Below are 20,725 nucleotides of genomic sequence, written 5' to 3'. Positions count from 1 at the left end.
GTTTAGGTTTGAATGAAGTTTTTGTGGCAAACAGTGCCTTATGTCAACGAAGGGTACTCAGTGCTAGCCTACGTCACAACGTCGGCACACGTTAGCACTGACGCATTAGATATAACGTGCATAGATGTGCTAGACTGTTGCACAGCAAGTATCGTACTAGCAGCATTATACATTTAAGAAATTCAAGACTTGTATGTATAGTAAGTAATGTCACATTAAAGAGTGTATTTAAACTCAAAAGTACTGTTTGAATCACAATTCCATCTGAAAAATACTGCCGGTGATAACGTTGTTAGAATACTAGTAGCTTGTTTAAAAGGGGGTTCAGCTTGTTTATTAAATGGACCCATCGACCCAACCGACGCAAGCAAGCACACCCAACAATTTTCCCAGAAATGGTATCCTCTCTAGTATTTTGTTACCATCCTAGTTATTATTTAGCTTGACTGACATAAACTGTAAGTCCCAGGCTTAGTCATGTAAAAGTTAACTCCTCTCCTGCCCTGCTGGTGTAATGTGTAGCATGGCTAGTCCAGTAGCCTAGAAAGGATTTGCAGACAGTTAGAGTAGCCACAAGTGTGAACCTTCCTGACTCTCAAGTCTCACATATTCACCATAAGACTCACCCATATCAACCAGTTCACACGCTCTCACGCAACACCTTGTATTTCTCATGCTGAGAAGTAAGGGATAACTTGTCCCACTATATACAATTAATGGACAAGGCGCAGGCATTGGGGGATACATTTTTTGCTGAGTTGATAGCTATCTCGAGTTATACATAGTTAATGCCACCTACCAGCCAATCAGAAACACCAGCTGCACCGTTGACAGGTATGTGGTATGCCCAATCCCATTATCCACCCTCAAAGATTTACAGACTTTGAAGCGTGTTCTCGCTAAGTCCGAAGGGCTTAGGGCTGTCCCACTATCATATCATCAAGTGTGCGAGGGCTCTTTCTTAGACATTTTGAGCCCCTTATGCACCCTTTTCTTAAGTCAGCATTTTTACAGATTGCCTCAGGGAATTGCCTACAATTTATAGCGTTGTGACATGAAACAAGGGTTACCAGGGGAACCCCGGAAGCGAAAGAAAAATCCCGGCCAACCTACCTCATAAGACAAGAAAGAAGAACTGTAAACAAACAAGCATGGAAGGAGCAACCAACCCTGACGTAAACAGAAATAAAAGTTAACATGCAAGTTTAAACACAAAGATCCCTTATGGTTAATATAGACAGAACTGTGTAGTTTGCTGATAAATTCCAAATATGCTTCATCAGATTTGATCCAACAACATTATTATTTTGCTGATAATGCCGCAAAGTGCTGTCCCATTCCAATTTATAGCATTTTGACCCCTTGCAGCCTCTTGCACTCAATCCCTTACCATGTAACGTCAAGTAAATCTGTGAGGGTTTAGGGTTTTGAGTGGACATTGGGATTGGACCGTAATTTTGAGGCCTGATGATAACTAATGCGATTAACAATGGCATTCGCAAGGAACAAGGGTAACAAAACATTTTGTTTTGTTACTTAGAAACAAGTTAGCTAATACAACCAATATGACCAGGGGCCTGTACTACGAAGCAAGATCAACATGCTCTGGATTACTTTCAGTTACCCGGCTACGCGAAGCCTAACAATCGCAATCACGATAAGCAGTACTACGACTGCGGTTATCAATTCTCTAACTCAACCCAGATCTTTCCAATCTAGAGACGTGCGTGTTCACATAAATGGGCGGTGTTTACACCGTATGTCCAATCGCAAACATGGACGAAACAAGAGCCGCATATTTCACGCTGGAGGAGCAGATAATAATCTTACAAACTTTGTCTACTCCTCCTGCGTGAAATATTGGAATACAAGCATATCAGGAATTCAGACATATGATATAGGCAAAATTCAACAAAGTCGCTGCTGCCAATCTGGCAGAAAATAGCAGACGCTGTAAATGCGTAAGCTACATGACTTATTGAAGATGTGATCATATTTACACGTGTGCATTCCACAACGTTAAACTTTTGTTGCTCTGTTATTAGGGTTCCTCCGTCAGGAACTAATACTCATATCACGCAGTCGGTGCGCAGCTAGAAAATCAGCGTCACCCACTTGGGTACCCAGCATGCAGTGCGGCATGTCCAAAAACGCAAAGACTTGTGGAAAATAGTTCGGTTACAAAAGCCTTGCAAGGGATTTCAGTTGTTGTGTTCGTTCAGGTAGATGTTTGTAATGTTTTTGTTGGTTAGTTAATATAATCTTGTTGGTCACCCTGATTGTGTATGTTGTGTAGTTTAATCGGACTAGAGAGTCGGTTGCTAAACCGTCACAGGCTACTCTTGCAAGGCGATGAATATGACCTCTGCCTTACCCCGATTGTCCACATGACTTGTTAGTTGTGCTTTGAATGAGAGTCTGGAAAGAGATCAACTCAAGAAGAGTTATAATATTCTATGGAAAGTTAATACTCAGCCCTTACCAATTATAATTCCTCAGCTGTTGATGTGTAGGAGAGAGGCTAGAGAGACCGACTTGCTCATGAGTTCAAATCCCCGTTCAGCCTATTGTTGTTAGCCAAACATGAAATCGTTTTGCTCTCTTGTTGTCCAAGTCTCGATCTCTACAGTGTACAAGTTTACAATATTTTGCCATTTTGCGGAGGAACCCGCATCGCTGCTTGCAGCTATATTTTTAGTTGCAACCCTGCAGTGGCAAACAATTGTGGGAACAAATAAAAAATAAAACCATAATTCAAAACGGTAAGCCAATACTTGGTACATATTTTAAGGCCAACAAGTACAAGGCTGAATTGCCTGAACTAGTCCCTTTTTTAGGATATCTATCAGGGTCACCCCATGATGGAAGGAGTGGAAGGGGGCATTTCTTCAGACCCTGGTGGCAGCAGGTTGGAAGCCCAGGCATATGTATGTTTCAAGTAATCAAGTAATGTGACCATGTTCATTCAACAATTATTTATGAATATTGTAAGAGTGAAATGTATTACTGTTCTCTGCAGTGACTGTCGTCCCACTGTGCCATACAGACGTAACAGTGAAACGAATAGTCATAGTCATACGCCAGTATGTATGCCATATGTGGTTGCTGAATATTGATCCAATATACCATTTACTTTCTCAAGTGGAGGTCCAAGATGATCTCTGTCTGCCTGCTCATTTTGGGGGTACACTTTTGAGTTGTGTTTACCACTTGCAACACAGATGGCGAGAGTGTGTGAATGTGTGGCTGTAATTGAAGTGTCTGTGGTGACTTACTAATGGTGGTGGTCTCAACACAAGACACAAGTCCTTAAAGTGCTCATTTCAAATATGACTCAATTGATTAAATTGCTATGGTGTTAAACTCAGCAGGAATAGGAATGTCTTCCTCCCCCTGAGCCTAGGGCCTCCACTTCAAAGCCAAGACAAATACACAAGCTATAAGCAATGAACCTTGTAATAGTCAAATGGACACCGTCAACTTTGACCATGTGTGCCTTGGAAAGGGACAGTGTTCTTTTGTTTCAGGTTGGAGCAGACAATGTGAGGGGCCCTGTATAAAAAAAACCTGGAGCTCGATTATAAGAAGCTTTTAATAAAAAAACAAGGCTGGAGACAGAAAAACTGGAATATGAGAAGAGATAGTAATTGACTGAATGAATGACACTAAACTTGGTTACACTGACATATTTTTCTGTGTTCCTAGGGAAGGGAAAACACGAGGATGTATTTGTTAAACTTTGTTCTACGTTTTGGTCTTTTTAATACCTTTTTGTGGCTTTCTTGTTGTGCATTTCGAATCTTTTCTGGGGGTTTTCACCACTTATCTCTTTCAATGTCCTATTTATTATTTTTGAAAAATGGTCAAATATTGTTTTAATTACTAGTTTCCTGTAAATGTATGTTTAAATGAGCAAATGATTAGTAAAATATTATATCATTTGCATACATTTCCAGAACGGAAATCAGAACATTGAGTGAAAAACGTGTACATTTTGTCAACATATTAGAGTCCAAAGTTTTTACAAAGGGCACTTTGGAAATCTCTTTTTCATCCCTACATTAATCAGAATATGGTGGCAACAGCCATTAAAGAAAATCCGTTGCAAATTGCGCGGCAGACCGAGTTCTTGCCAGGTTCTCTGCATCACCCACACTATAAAAGTACCCATAGCGAAATAACGAAACGCTATGCATACAGTCTGTGGGACTGAGTGCACAGCTTCAATGTGTTGCATTGGCAACATACGGCTCAAGTAGCTGGCAATATACGTAATTCCCTCTGCTTAGAACCTATATCTTTCAGGAAGATACTCATGAGGGAATGCGAAAGGGTTTTGTCAGTCTCCAAATGTTATATTTCTTCTGAGCGCACCTCTGACTATCCGCATACCAAGCTCCACAAGAACTTTGATGAACGGTGACGACATTATCGTCAAGAATGAGTTAGTGGGCGGGGTTTTTATACCGGTTGATCTCTGATCTCCAACTTAACCTGCTCCCGACCAGGTTAGCCGTTCAGCATGTGTTACCATGGCGATCTACCCCGGTAACAAGTGATCCACCGTCATAGTACAGAAAACCCTGGGTTGAACCTGAAGTTACCTCGCTAACACCAAATCTTGATTTGTAGTACAGGCCCCTGGTTTGCTGTGCTAACTGCTGGCATAACATTGATACAGCTGCTTTCAAAGGGTTTTCTTTCTGGATGAAATGCTGGCAAACTAACAGAAAGACAATATAAAGTGGATACTTTCAGTATAAAACAGTGAATTTTTAAAATGTGTTTACTGATGTAAAAACTGCCTGTACATTGCAAATGTGCACAAACTAACTCTAACACTAAATCAACTACAACATAATCACCAGATGCATCATGGGCATGAGCACTATTCCTACCACTTTAGCCACCTTGGTCGGTTTCTTGAGGCATGGATATGGCGATCCACAAAAGGGAATACTACAGGAACAATGCTCGCACCAATTTAGTGTCCTGGGTGAGTTGTTGTGTCTTTTTTAAGTGAATGTGATATAGAAAATAAGACTATTTTTTCAGCATTGCATAGCACAAAGGAAAATATACAAACGTTAATTTAAACATAGCGAACACCCCTTTGGCAGAACTGAACTCTTAGGCAGAATGCTGAATTATGGCAATAAGAAATAATAAGAAGGTACAAGGTGTGCTTATGTTGTTTGCAGATGGGTCAGTTTTTTACTTATATTTTACAACTGATATTTCTGTATATTTTAAATAGCCGAAGTATGCATACTGATTATATATGAAGATTGCATAGATACAAAAGCATGCATTTGTTGCTGCTCATTTCACATCAAAATACTAAGAGTGAAGTGTAGAAGGAAAGGTTATTTCCCTTAGTGAAAGAGGGCATGGTGATAGGCTGTGGCAGCCTCACATAAACAATTGCATCAAAATGACTGTCATGACCGAACTTTCCCTTGAAGTTTTTTCCTTCTAGTGATATTTTTAAGCATTTACTTATATTGCATTTCGTTAGTAAAGAACCCCTTTTGAAACAAGCTGATTGTAACAACGTCACTAGCAGTCTCTTTCTCTTAAAATCCCCCCCCACCCCTTAACAACTTGCTTCCCTTGTCACTGGAAAGAAAAACTTTTTGTGGCACAGTCTACTGGTCAACATGAGGTACCATAATGACTCTCAAGTGTGTCAGACCTTTAAGTGTCAAGATAGGGAGGGGGGGGGGGGGGTGATTTTCGGCAGGCAAGATGCCCGAAAGATCGCCAAAATTTACACTTGCGAAAACTGCACATTAGCCTATAAATGTAAATACAATTTATGATCATTTTGGACAGCGTGCGTGGTTGCCTGTCATAGCGTAGCACATTTATATGTTTATATCAATTTATTGGGGGTGACATTTAGACCAGATTTGAATATTGGGGGGGATGTGTCAAACCAAAATGTATTATGATTACGGCCTTATATCACAGGATTCTACAGTCCGCAGCGGTAGCATCTCTTCCAGCAATCTAGTTTGCAAAAAAAATTTTAAGCTCACCTTCAGACACTTTCTGCACTGGCGATGTAGAATCAAGTTTTGCCTGCTTAGAAGGTGTTGCTGAGGTGTTATCTGTCGATGCCAAAGTAAATTCCTTGTCTGTGCAAACTTTCATGGCGATTAAAACCCTTTCTGATTCTGATTCTTCAGTAGGTTACTTGTGCTAGCCGCATATCGTTTTTCTACCCAGAACTTAGCTTGCACTAGGAATGGGCGATATAAACTATGCAATATAAACAATATAAAATTGGCCTACAATTGAAATTACAATTCTATTGCACTAGAAAAAATGCATTTGTGAATCAAAGCGCGTCAGGAAAGTTCCAAAAATCCAAACAAACAAATGCAGGGATTTGTAACTCGTGTTTTCCGATTTGTAACTCGTGTTCTACGATTTGTAACTTGTGTTTGTCAGGTTGCAAACAAATGTAATGGGGTCATTTATTTGTGAATCGCGTTACATTAGTGAATCACGAAATACATTTGCGAATCGCGTAACATTTATTTGTGAATCATTAAGTACATTTGTGAATCTTGTTACGTTTGTTTGAATCGTGTTACGTTTGTCTGTTTGAATTATGAAACTAATCTAACTCCATACATACTATCCACAACCAAAGTGTGTTACACAATGCTGTAAGATTGCCTATACTCCTGCATTGCTTGCTATTGTAGCGACAATAGGTGCGTTTGACATCGACTGAGGCCTCCTTAAACTCGGACATTCCAGCTTCTCGTGGTTTGCTGCGTTGACATCGGTCATGGCTGATCAAGCGCTGTTTGCTTACTTTATCACTGACAAACTGCATGGTTGCAAATGTAATTGCACGAACCAGTGCATTGAAATTTGTTATTTTATGTATTGGGCTATGTTAAGGGGGTCATTGATTGCAAAACCAAATTTACCTTGTCATATTTAAATAACTACAGTTCAGCGGGTAAAATGGACATAAGCCTACAGTGAACATCAAAGTCCATTGACACGTCTTTCCTATTCAAATCTCACAATTAAAAAATTTAGCTACAGTAGGTTTTTAAAAAGCTACAGAACTGACATCAGTTCGGTGGCTCCACCTTTTTTGGCTCTGGTCTGTACCTTTGTCACACCCCAACATTTGCTGCACGCTGCTGTGTGTACTTCCACGGAATTACAAAGAATAATGTTTTTCAAGGTTATTGAAAATGGACTATGGTCATAAATGCAGTGTTCCAGGCTGTACAGAGAATGCTGACACTTTTCAGAGTCTTCCCAAGAAACCAAACACTCAACGGGCTGTGATGTTTGTCTATGAGAAGATCCCTGTGCAGTTCAACCCTCAGTTACACATTTGCTCGAATCATTTCACAGAGAACGGTTTTGAAAACCTGGGACAATGTAAAGCAGGGTTTGCTATGAAGCTGTTGCTGAAAAGAGGTGCTGTTCCAACCTTTGCATTTCAAATGATATCTAGTCAATCTTTTGATGCTAGATTTTCTCCTTTTATGGTGTGCTCATGAATATATAGTTGAGCTGCGCGCTGATTGGTTGGTTTACAACGAGTGAAGCTGCGGAGCAAAGACGCAACAAGGCCAACAGCACTCACTGAAAGAACGAAGGTGGGTCTTGAAATAAAACCGCACAAATAAATCTACTGTGTCTACACAACACTGTTTTCAACAGATTGACTAGATATCATTTGAAATGATTGTTAGTTGTTTCCACTTTTGTGTTCGAAGCAAACAGGATTGCCATGGGTGGGTAACGTTTGCACTACAGCTTAGCAAACAAACTATCGTGATTTAACTCAGCGTCAGTTACCTCTAGCTATCTTACAGAAAAATAGATCTGGACAAACATGCATCTTAAATTATAGGTTTAAATGACAACATGGGTTATTTATTTGAATGAAACAGTCAGGAACATGAAATAACGTTAGCCCCATTGCCAATAAAGTAGGCTAAATCATCCAGACATCCCAACTTGCAGAGACTCATTTCCGGAAGAGAAATGACTCCGCCCCCCCCTCCCACACACACACACACTTTTTTCAACCATAAATGCTCATTGCACAGTCTCGCTTGCTCTAAATACAAAATCCCCGAATTCCGGGAGATTGTATAGCATTTGGGGGTGTCCTGCGGGAGGCTCCCGGAACTTCCGGGGACTCTTGCGTTAGCAAGCTAAACTAGTTTACGTGCCTACAGTCTAGGTGTTTTCGATATCTACCTGTTCTTGCATTCCTTGCAAATCAGCGTTAATAAAAAGCAGATGAGCTCGAGTCTAGCTAACATTGACTCGACAGGCATGGCTGATGTTTGTCTATACCGTAGCGTAGAAGAACCCTTTGCAGTTCGACCCTCAACAGATTTTCGCAAACCATTTCACCAAGGACAGTTTTGAAAACCTGGGACAGTATAAAGCAGGATTTGCTATGAAGCTGTTGCTGAAAAGAGGTGCGGTCCGACCTTATGTTCATCACAACCGCAAGCGGGCTGAAACTAACAATTATTTTAATAATCGATTAATCTGTCAATACTTATCTCGATTAATCGATGAATCGGATTAAAAAACAAAAACAAAAAAGCATTAATTTCCAACCCATTATTCAAAAACAGAACTGACAAATTCACAGTGCAAAAAATCTTCAGAATGTGCACAAACAGGCACACAAATAAAAAAAAACATTAATAATAGCATGGATTTATTGCTATTTTCCAAGATGAGCAATTTATTTGAGTTTTGTTTAAAACTATTGAAAATTGAAAGGTTGTGGAAGTAGGCCAGACTTTATTAGAATAATCTGGTGTATATTTCTGAATTTCTTTACACCATTTTGAAAAAAGTTAAGATTTGTGAGGATTAAGCTATTTTCAAAGTTTTGTGATTTTCTATCATTTTATTTGAAACTTCATTGAAAAATTAAAGGCTCTGCACAGTCTGTAGAGAACTTGGGACAAAGCCACTTTTTTGTTCTAAAACCGGGTTATAAGCCACTTCAAAATATAAGCCGTACAACCACAAGAAAACTGTAAATCGGGGTAAAAGCTGCAGCTTTATTTCCGAAAAATCCGGTAGTGGGATGTCATGTGTCTCCTGTGTCTCAGGAGGAGCGACGCTCCACTCTACACATAGTATAGACTGGCAGAGCGCTGGTGTTTTGGGAGATTTCACTTGTTGCTCCCTGCCCCATTGTCATGCATGCTGCAGCGAAGGCAGGGAGCGCTTCCCCATGTACATCCAATCTGCCAAAGTCAAATCTATTTTCATGTATATGAATAAATGGAAAAATCTAACAAAACTTTTTTTTTTTTATACTCAAACATCTCAGACATTTTGAGTGGCGTAATAATCGCGCGACACAACAAATCGAAATTGAATGAAATTCGTTGCCAACGCTTTTAATAATCAATTTTAATCGATTCACTGTTGCAGCCCTACTGTAGTATGATTTTGTCGGTAACAGTTATTAGCAATGCTAACGTATCCTGTATCTAGAACCTGCCTTTCTCCAGTTCTTTCAAACAGAAAATCTAGACAGGCGTTAGCAATAGGCTAGACTGCTATTCATTTTCTGGCTTTTTTTTCGGAAGCTTCCCATCTAATGCCGACTATGGCTAGTCTAGCTAGAGTCATTTGCTAAGTAAGGTATGTTGATGTGTTTAGAAACGTATTTAGCATTCTACCTATGCTAGATACAGGGGACATTAGCATTGCTAATAGGCTAACTGTTAGCAACAAAATCATACTTAAAGCTTGCGTTTATGATGAGCATACAGTTGGGACAGCACCTCTTTTCAGCAACAGCGGCTTAGTAAATCCTTCTTTAAATTGTCCAAGGTTTTCATTCAAAACTGTCTTTGGTGAAATGGTTTGAGCAAATGAAAAAATGTGTCGAACTTCACAGGGATCTTCTGATAGAAAAACATCAGCCATGCCCGTCGAGTGTCTGGTTCCTTGGGAAGATATTAAAAAGTGTCAGCATTCCCAGTACATCCTGCCCAACACTGCATTTACAATAGTCCATTTTCAATATACTTTAAAAACGTTCAAACTTCCCTTTTGTTGTTCATGTGGAAGAACACAGAGCAGCGCGCAGCTAAACTAGTGTCTGAGATCCTGGGTCAGAACACCAGATAGCTGGTCTGTATGTAAATGTTGGGGCGTGACAAATGTGATGCAGAATTTGTGACGTCACAAATTCCGCTTTTTCAAAACCGATCGTTTTACAGCTGCAGTTTCAAGTTGTGAGATTTAGATAGGAAAGTCAATGGACTTTGAGGTTCACTGTATGTCCATTTTACCCACCGAACTGTCGTTATTCAACTGTGACAAGGTAAAATCGGTTTTGCAATCAATGACTCCTTTAATAAACCTTTTATTGCTAGCAACAAGCACGACATGCGTTATCAGTAGCATTAGCCATAACCATTGGTGCATAGCAAATTACAAACATGAACAACTTAAACTTAGACATATTAATCAAAACAAACCTTGTTCAATCATCAACCAGTTGCAACTATCCATATATATATTGTACTGCTAATTAATTATCTTATCTCCATATTGACTAAACGTAAATATTCTGTGAGCTACACGTGAGTGCGCTATCCTTCCAAATTTCTTCTTCTGCAGGTACGTCCGATCACAGCACCGAGCAGCAGCTTGTTGCGCAATAATTTCAAAATAAAAGTAAATACAATATAAAATGGGAAAAACAGGAAACAAAGCACGTATAACATTTCCAACAGTAGAAAATGTTTGTGAAGTCATTGACACATTACACAAAGTTAATTTGTGATTCAAATGGCATATTGTTCTATAAATGAATGTGCTTGGTTGACTAATTGATGGCCTTCATTCTAATTGTGATTGTGGAAATCAATTACAATTGCTGATGTAGAAGCATGTTTTCAACGGAGGAGCAGCACTGCTGTAATGTGCCTCTCTTCCTCCAAACAAGGCCTCCCAACACACCCTAAAATGTTGACGCCTAGGGACATTGATAATTTGACAGCTTTCAGACAAAAGCAGGAGTAAAATGTTGCCCTTTGTGTGTGTGCTGTATGTGTGTGAATTGTTGAGGGGTGCTCATAATGTTTCATAGACCATTTCATCAGATCTTCTGTCTGTTGTGCTGGGATGTAATCCCTTAATCTGTTCCTTTTGTCACTTTCAAATAGCACGGCGGGTGTGTGTTTCTGCAGCAGGCTCCTCTGCAGCCAGCTTCACTATACACATAAAAGGAGACTGACTGACTTCTCTTTCACAGTTTTTGAATCACTACTTGTTCAAGGTCATGCAGGGACTTTTGAAGAGAATGTATTTTACATTAATATTGCACACACACACATACACACATGCCCACACAGACACACCAACTACTTTATCCAAGCATTAGACTTTCATTCATGCATGTGAGTGACAATAAGAAGCGTTGGTGCCATGTGGGCTCTATGCAGAGAAGGGAAACCGAGACAAGGGGGCCTGAGAATGGTAAACTGCTGCTGGTCTGAGGAAATGAGTCCTGATACTCCCAGAATCAGCCTCTAATGAAAGGAATGGTTATGTAATCAATAAGGACTTGAGGGAAGGTGCGGTGGGGAGAAAGGGAGAATACAGGGGGGAGGGGGGCAGAGGGAATATTTGGCACATAAATCTGTCCAGCTCCCAGCTCATCATAGTGGCCTTGATAGCTGACTCATCCCAGTCTTCACCACAACAGACAAATAGACAGACATGGCCATGGGATGCAACATCAACAATTCATTCTGTAAAATAATTGTATTCTCACAACACCTGATCTAATTATTCATTTAGCCTGTTTGTCAAACTCCTGCTTTATTAAACTGTAGTCAGGCTCACAAAGACTGTGAGGCATGAGCCTGGCATGTTAGGGGAGTGTTCTTGTTGTGTTAGAGGCATGTTGGTGTGAACATTTCTGCTTCATGAGGGTCCTTAATGTTCTAGAATACTGATGTTCTAAGAGGCACATCCGCAGGCTTTCAGACAAAACTCATTAGAACGGGGTGAGATCCCTTTAATAATACAGGATTTTACCCCCATCTCTCTCTCTCTTTTTCTCTGTCTATTCTCTCTCGGCTTCTCACCCAAACAGCTCTTTAATTCGTTTCCATAGTAACTAAGAGACTGTCTTAGCACAGTTGAATGAGGAGTTGTCCACGGCTGCAGAGGGAGTTGAATTGGGGGGAGGAGGGTGCGGTCTAAAAGTGTGGAGGTGTAGCGCCTCTTAGAGGCAACTCTCACACTCCACATGTAGACCTACACAAGAGTTAGAACAGTTTTTCCTAAAGAAATCGATCTCATGTCCTACTTTCTCCCCGCCCCACCCACACACATATGTTCAACTTTTATTTACTCATTCCCCTCCCTCTGTTTATTTGGATATTAAGTGCTGATAGTCTTGTGGATGAGACACCAAGGTCAGGCTGCTGTCAGCTTGGTTCCCATGGTGCTTGTGAGAGTATCTCACATGACCTGCTCTTTAAACTACAGAATACAGTCTCTGTACAATAGACCCTCTCTGCTGTTGAAGGCAATAATAGAGAATCTCTCTGTTGTGGAGCTCCAAGTAAAAATATTAAAAGTTCAAGGCTCTCATCACCAAGTGTCCAAAGCCAGATGGTCCGACAGAGGAGCGGCAGGCTTGTTTAGACGGTTTTGAAAACTGAAACAATGAGGATGTGATATTTGTGTCAGCTGGTGTGCAATGAGTTTAGGCTTCTATTTTGTTCCTTGTAGCAGTGAGAAGTAAGGCTAACATGATAGAAGCTGGGAGAGGATTTGGGTATGTAGACTGCCGCCCTGACACCTGGGTAAGCAGCTCCACGAGGGATTCTAGGTACATGAAGGAGCAGGCCTAAGGGAGCGAGCACCAAGAGGCTTATCCAGCTGAAGATGCGACAGGAATCTGAATTGATCAGCGCTGTAGCGAGCAGTGAGGGTAAAGCAGCAGCAGAAGATCACAGAAAAGACCAGGGATACGGGGATCATCTTGTAGAGTCTGATTAGAAAAGATGGTTAGAACAATATGACAGAAAGTGGCATGAGGGGTTAACAAGAGACCCAGGCTTGTGTTGAACCAGGGAAGGTCAGCACCGCCCTCCCCAATGGCTGACTCAGTTCCCTTTTGTTCCCTGTGCCCTGTCATATCATGTGTTTGGTTACAAGTGTGTGTGTGTATTGCTGCCATGTATGATAATAGAAACCTGACATTGACAGATGCCTTCCTGTGTGTTGTGCTTCCACTGACTGACCTTAACATTCTAACCCTAAATTCTTAGAGTGTTGCCCTGTTTGTGTGACTTCTGTTGCAGACCAAATTTGCAGACAGGGTAAGGTTGGTTGCATCTTTTCTCTTAAAGGCCACTTTAGGCACAGGCAATACACATATATACACACAAGAAAGCCAAGGAAAAACACGTACAGAAAATGAACTAGATTGACTTCTAGAAACACACGCTGACATTGTACAGGCAGGTGGATGCACCAGCAGGTATGAAGACAGAATTGAAGACAGGCAAGGCATGCAGGATGAAAACAAGGTTGATATAATTGCGGACAGACATGTAAGTAGGCACTCAGACAAGTTAGAAGGCAGACAGACAGGTTAGAAACAATGCAAATAGACAAGAAGGTGGACAGAAAGGCTAGCAGGTAGGCAGACAGACTAGTCAGCAGCCAGATAGATTTGCAGGCAGACTAGCAAGCAGGCAGACAGGCTATCCAACTGGTGATTATGGCATCCTTATCATGGTAACCTTTCAACAGGTGCTGGCTCCTACGCTCTGTTGATATTTTGTACAGTGGCTTCTGATCAATAAGAAATGGGTCTGAAAAACATGTTGTGCCTGTGGAAAAAGGGCAAACCCAACCTAATTTAGAGGACCTGTAGTGGGAACAGGGATTCTAACACGTGGATTGAAACATTAAAGGGGCGATTGACTGAGCGTTTTGGGTATTTCACACTGTTCCTAAAGGTCTCCGAATAGGGTATGTAACATTGGTTGGGTTGAAAATGGCCCGGGTGCTCTTCTATGCCCCCTGATAGATCCTCTGATATGTTCCTGGGAAAAAACACTAGCTTTTCTCCTTTTATGGTATGCTCATTAATATTTAGATAAGCTGCGCGCTGATTGGTTGGTTTTCAACGAGTGAAGCTGGGGAGCAAAAACGCAACACGGCCAACAGCAGCACTCCACCGAAGGTGGAGACTTGAAATAAAAACGCGCAAATAAATCTATTATGTTTACACAACACTGTTTTCAACAGATTGACTACATATCATTTGAAATGATAACATTACTTGTTTCTGTCGGAGAAATTAAGAATGTGATGTTTTATACTGAATAATACAGATGCTTAGTAGTTTGTCAGCAGATAACAGAGCCCCCCAAACTACACTCTAGGCTGTCTTATCACCCTGGGGGAAGGGTGAGCATTTGTTCAGACTAGAAGATGTTGGGGGTTTGTTTGTTTTAAGGAGATGCTGTTTGACAAGGACTAAGATAGGGTGCAAGGTCTTGAATGAAACACAGTCAGGAACATGAAACAACGTTATCCCCATTGCCAATAAACTAGGCTAAATTATCACACATTCTAGTATGCTCTTGCGTTAGCAAGCTAAACTAGTTTACATGCCTACTACAGTCTAGACTGTAGTAGGCATGTAAACTAGTTTAGCTTGCTAACGCAAGAGCATACTAGAATGTGTGATAATAGGTGTTACTAGTAACAGTTACTAGCAATGCTATCGAGCACCTGCCTTTCTCCAGTTCTTTTAAATAGATTATCTAGACAGGCGTTAGCAATAAGCCCCACTGTTAGTTTTCTGGCTATTTTTTCGGAAGCTTCCCTTCTAATGCCGACTACAGCTAGTCTAGCTAGAGTCATTTGATGTGTGTAGAAACGTATTTAGCTTTCTACCTATGCTATATACAGGACACGTTAGCATTGCTAATACTGTTAGCACAACATCATACTGTCCTTACAGGTTGCGGTTGCAATGAGCATACGGTTGGAACAGCACCTCTTTACAGGTTCAGCTTCCTAGCAAATCCTGCTTGAAATTGTCCAAGGTTGTCAAAACTGTCTTGGGTGAAATGTTCAGAGCAAATGAATGATTGAGTGTCGAACTTCGCCGGGATCTTCTCATAGACAACAGCAGCCATGCCTGTCGAATGGTTGGCTCCTTGGGAAGACTGTGAGTGTTATCCTTCCCTGTACAGCCTGGAACACAGCATTTACGAGCGTGGTCCATTTTCAATATCCTTGTTATAATTCAAAACTTTCTTCTTTGTAATTCCTTGTAAGTAGCCTACACAGAGCAGCGCGCAGCTAAACTAGTATCGGAGATAGACGCTACCTCGGGCTGGTCTGGATGTAAATTTTGGGGCATGACAAAGATACAGACCAGAGCCAAAAAGGGCGGTCCCCAGTCCTACGTCACACCGGTGGCTTTGTTGAAATGCTAGCGTTTTACAGCCACATTTTTTCTTTTTAAGATTTGAAAAGGAAAGAGGTGTCAATGGACTTTGATATTCACTGTATGTTCATTTTACCCACCGAACTGTCGTTATTCAACTATGACAAGGTAAAATACAAGGTTTTGCAATCAATCGCCCCTTTAAACTCTGTGTTGGCACTTTGAAATTCATTGCACTTGGAATTTTTTTGTCTAATAGGGTGCAAAATTGTATGACTTGCAAGCCAGTATTTGAGACTAAATTGTAGCTTGGCAACAGCAGCTTAGCATCAGCATCCTTGAGTCCATACAAATGGCAATGGAGACACCTGCTAGAAACCTATGTTTTAAACTGTCCTCCTTCTCAGTTAATAAAGTATATATATATATATATATACCTATTACATTTTAACAGCACAATTTACTCTATCTACTTAGAACTTTCTATGGACAGTCATTGAAGCTCAGCAAATGATTGTCACCACAACCGGTTTCTGTATTGTGAATCAGAAGCTACATGTATGTCCTGTCTGTTCCAGCTCCTTGTGGAGGCCATTACACAGGCTCTGAGGGTGTGGTCCTGTCTCCTAACTACCCCCACAACTACACCACAGGCCAGACTTGTACCTATTACATCACTGTCTCTGCTGAGTTTGGTAATACTCCTCACTTTCCTTTCTCTAAACAGTTTATAAGTAATATCTCAGTCATTGATCATTGTAAACCAGATACATTTCCCAGTGGTGTTTTAACCCGATGTTGTCGGTCTGTCTGGAACCTGAGTGTTAATTGTTAACCAGATATTTTTCTTCTCCCCTGCCTAGTGGTTTTTGGACAGTTTGCCTTCTTCCAGACAGCCATGAATGACTCTGTTGAGTTGTTTGACGGGGCCAATCAGATCACACGCCTGCTCAGCTCGCTTGCCGGTTCTCACTCAGGTAAGAGTTGTTGGCTGCTGCTGAACACAACACAAAGGGCCCTTGTTTGAGGTCCAATACCAGAGGAGTCATTATTACAAACCAGAACTAGATCCATGGATCTAGGATTGATAAATGTTGCTGCTGCCAGCTTCTGCTGCCAGATTCTGCTATGCACAGCCTTATTATTTCAGTGATTAGCAGTGAAACAAGGAAATTATAATTGCTGGTGGCATACTACCACAGAGCCAGTTTATATTTGCTGTACATACTGTTGCTATATTGATCTGGGATCCAATAAAACATAGATTTACTCTTAAAATATTTCTATCTTTAATGGCAGGGACATATTGTATATTTTTTTTAAGCTTAAGATTTGCTGATCAAAGATTGCATAACCACTGTAATAAACATTTCTACAGTGACTCACGGTTCTGTCAGGCTCAGGGTTCTTTTCCTCATAGCCCTTTCTCCCTCTATTTTACCCTTTCAAATGAGGAGGCTCTGTAGCTTTTTCAGCGCAGAACTATGGCTGGCACTGCTGACATAGAAGAAGGTCATCAAGTAGAGGACATAAATCAGACTTAGTTTTACATCCCACTGGCTATTGATGACGGTTGTAGGATATAAAGTGTTGATATGGCACTTTTACGTTCACATTAACCTCTATTCAGTGCCACGCTGTAGAACTCCAAGAGCCAGGAGATTGTTAGACTGCATCCACAAACAGTAACCCCTACCCCCCCCTCTGTAGCCTGCAGAATAGGTGGTTTTTGAGGTATCGGAGCAGCCACACACTCAATTTCTCCCCTTGCTGCTGAACTGTTTGTATACCCAAAGGTCGTCAAATGATCAAATGTTGGTCTATGCACTTTATTGTTTGCAGCATTCCCTAGTGCATATATTCTGTGCCAATATGGTTAAGCACTTGTTTTTATAGAATCGGACGTTCCACACCATTTTCCTCTATTTGTGATTTAATTTTTTATTATAATTGTGTTATGTCATTAAGTGCATTAGGGAAAGAACAGTTGCCAGCTAAGTAGAAGCTGATTATCCACCTACATACTTTCTCCACCTCTAGACTGATACACAGTATCTAATTATGGATTGTAAATGTAATTTTGCCTGTTACACCTTGCAGACAACTCTCTCTCTCTCTTCCCAAGTCTCAAGTCTTCCCAGTGTCATCTATCACCATAGATACTATCTGTCACTGGACAGCAACATCCCCCATATCCGATTGGACAGGGAAGCAGTCATAGCTTGGCAGACATCCTAGTTACTGATAGGACATCTGGTAGTCAGAACAGTTGAGGTGGTGATGTTTCTAAGTTCAAAATAGATTGACCCAGGCCAGTATGAGAGCTACCGGAGAGCTACAGGACTAGGGTTTGGTATGGCCTAAAATGTATATCACGGGTTAGGGAATATTTTGAAGCATGGATGGTAATAGTATTGCATGGATGCTGGCATGGGTACACTTTTCCATGCTACGTTTTTGGGAGGGTAAAGCCTGAAAATGATTGCGTGAGATTGAGTGTTCAGTTTGCGTAGATTGATAGTGATTTTTGCGCTAATGCTCCGTACGGTAATTTTATGCCATGCCTGGTGTGAATGGGTCTGGAAGGCTCGACTGCGGTTACACTTTATAGTCAATCCATATCGTAGGCCAAATTCATACCAGTATATTTATATACTGTTCATACCGGCCACCCCTATACAGGGTTACCATTTTAAAGCACATCAACCATATCAGATACTTTATCTCACTTCTCTCTTTCTCAATTTTTTTTCTTATAGTCTGTATGTCGGTTTCACATTTGTGTTTTGATTTGCTTTGTTGTGTGTTTTGCTGGTGTTCCAGGGGAGACCTTGCCCCTGGCCACATCCAACCGGATTATGTTGAGATTCAGCGCCAAGAGTGGTCCATCTGCGAGAGGCTTCCACTTTGTCTACCAAGGCACGTTAACAAGCACCAGTGTTATGATGTTCTCCCATTTCATAAAAATGTATTACGTTAGCAAAATGTTTTCTGCTTTCAGTGGTCCTAAACTCTAACCTCTGTGTCCTGACCTCTATGTCCTGTACAGCGGTTCCCAGGACCAGCGACACCCAGTGCAGTTCTGTTCCTGAGCCTCGCTATGGCAGACGGATCGGTTCGGAGTTCTCCGCTGGGTCAGTGGTCCGGTTTGAATGCAACCCAGGCTACCTGCTCCAGGGTTCAACGGCCATCAAGTGCCACGCAGTGCCCAATGCCCTGGCACAGTGGAATGACACTGTTCCCACATGCATAGGTGAGTCTGCATCCAAATGCTTTTTCAGATGGATTCAAAAGAAATAAAGAGACTTTGGAGGGATGAAAGGATTGTCGAGGCTGTAGAACAAATAAAAGGATACCAACTTGAGCCGAGTAGCTATGGAACCATAGCAACTGTACACAGGCGAAAACAGGTTGTGTGAGATGAATTGTGTGTTTTGGGGAGCAGCAGTGAGTCATGTCTGACCTGTCCAAAGTGACACTAGCAGCATGGGCACTTAGCTCTGACATTGTCCTTCTCTGTAGGAGTCCAGTACCCTGGTGTATGAACCCTGTGTGTGTTTGTGTGGGGGCGTGTTTGCATGCGTGCTTATGTGTGTGTCTTTGTGACCCCTAGTGCCGTGCAGTGGGAACTTAACCGAGAGGAGAGGTACCATCCTGTCCCCTGGATACCCAGAACCCTATGGGAACAGTCTTAACTGTGTTTGGAGGATCATCGTCAGTGAGGGAGCAGGCATACAGGCCAGTACTACAACCCAGCTTTGGAATCACTGGCAATAAACTGCTCTGACACACACAAAGCCATCTGATTGACAGGTTATAGCACATTCAGAACTGCCAGTTCTTCCCGAATAGAGGAGGAGAGAATGAGCAGTTCTATATTTAGGCTGAATTAGATACAATTATAATAAGACTTTATTTTAGGGCTTTCAAAGTTAACACGTTAATAACTTCCTCACAATTTAAGTTGTGTTCCATCTGAACTTCTTATATGGACATTATCATCAAGTTAGGCCTATTTTTTTAAGTACAAGTTTTTAAGTACACCTATTTAATGTGTTTTTTTTATCATTAATTGGGGTAAAAGTTTAACAGATTAAATAGTTTGCGATTAATTGCAATTAATCATGTGAAATAATGCAATTAATCGCGATTAAATATTTTAATCAATTGACAGCCCTACTTTACTTATATAGCATATTTCATACAAGAATTGCAGCTCAAAGTGCTTTACATAAAATCAATGAAAACAATATCATAAGTAAATATAGCTGCAAGCAGCAATGTGGTGGCCAAGCAGGTCAGATGACCCAAAAGAAACTTTCGACATCTAGTGACTGCGGTGTACCTGGCTTCCTTTGCAGTGGCTTACAGTCTCGCTAAACAGAGAATCAGAGACATAACAAGCTTGTCAGCTTTGGCTGGATTCAAACCTCTGACGTTGACGTTTCCAGGACACCAATTTATCCTAGTGAGCTATTCTCAGTGCTGGAAATCACAGATTTCAGTTACTGGGTAAAAATATTAGCAGTTTTTCCTGTGGCAAGCGTGGTCAGATTTGGCCCAAGTTTAAACATCTGTAATTCACTTCTATTTTGACATGTCACAGTGATTGTGGTCTGACGATAATCTGTGATAATCAGAATGGCGGCCACATCAATTCAGCTGGTATCACTATTTAACATGTGTCAGACACGGGATCGCCCCCTAGCGGTTAGATGACACAACCTTTTGTAGACCTCTTTGGAACAGGTCCCGAACACCTGTACCAAGTTTGATGTCAATTCAGTAAATATTTCCTGAGATATGATCTCACTTCCTGTTTTGGCGGCTTCATCGCCGACTTTGATCAGCTTTACCGGAAAAACAGTTTTGAAAATCAAAAACCATGTGAAAACGTTTGTGAGGCTTGATCTGAAGATAGTTGACACCAAATTTTTGCTTGTTGCAGCGCCACCTAGAGGTGAAATGGCAGGACCTATTTTGGACTTCCAAAGAACAGGGTCCATAGTCCCTAAAAATAAAAATAAAAAATCACAAAAGTAAGGTCTAAATAGTGAACAATTGTGTTTTTTACTCTTAACATGGTCATAACATTTCAGAAGCTTGTGCCTGAAATGAGTTCTTTGTGGAAACCAGTTTATGAATATTAACGTTATAACACGCCCCTGTATGATTATGGGAGACGTCCCCCCCCCAATATTTGATCATACTGTATGATTATGGGACACGTCCTCCCCAACATTTGATCATACTGTATGATCA

At 41.1% G+C, this 20,725-nt stretch overlaps 1 protein-coding gene across 1 annotated transcript in view; it reads left to right on the top strand.

The window, feature by feature from the left end:
- The window catches only part of csmd1b (CUB and Sushi multiple domains 1b), a 390,765-nt gene that overhangs the window by 104,344 nt on the left and 265,696 nt on the right, over positions 1-20,725 (top strand). Inside the window, exons 20-24 of the mRNA XM_084709424.1 lie at positions 16,042-16,158; positions 16,327-16,440; positions 18,287-18,382; positions 18,513-18,716; positions 19,077-19,201. Of these exons, the coding sequence (XP_084565550.1) occupies positions 16,042-16,158; positions 16,327-16,440; positions 18,287-18,382; positions 18,513-18,716; positions 19,077-19,201 (656 nt within the window). The remainder of the gene's footprint in view (positions 1-16,041; positions 16,159-16,326; positions 16,441-18,286; positions 18,383-18,512; positions 18,717-19,076; positions 19,202-20,725) is intronic.

The sequence above is a fragment of the Hypomesus nipponensis genome, chromosome 11 (genome assembly GCF_054491055.1).
Source record: "Hypomesus nipponensis isolate SF chromosome 11, ASM5449105v1, whole genome shotgun sequence".
NCBI classification, from domain to species: domain Eukaryota; kingdom Metazoa; phylum Chordata; class Actinopteri; order Osmeriformes; family Osmeridae; genus Hypomesus; species Hypomesus nipponensis.
Note: the sequence above shows the minus strand (reverse complement) of the source record. Positions and strands in the feature narration are given on the sequence as shown.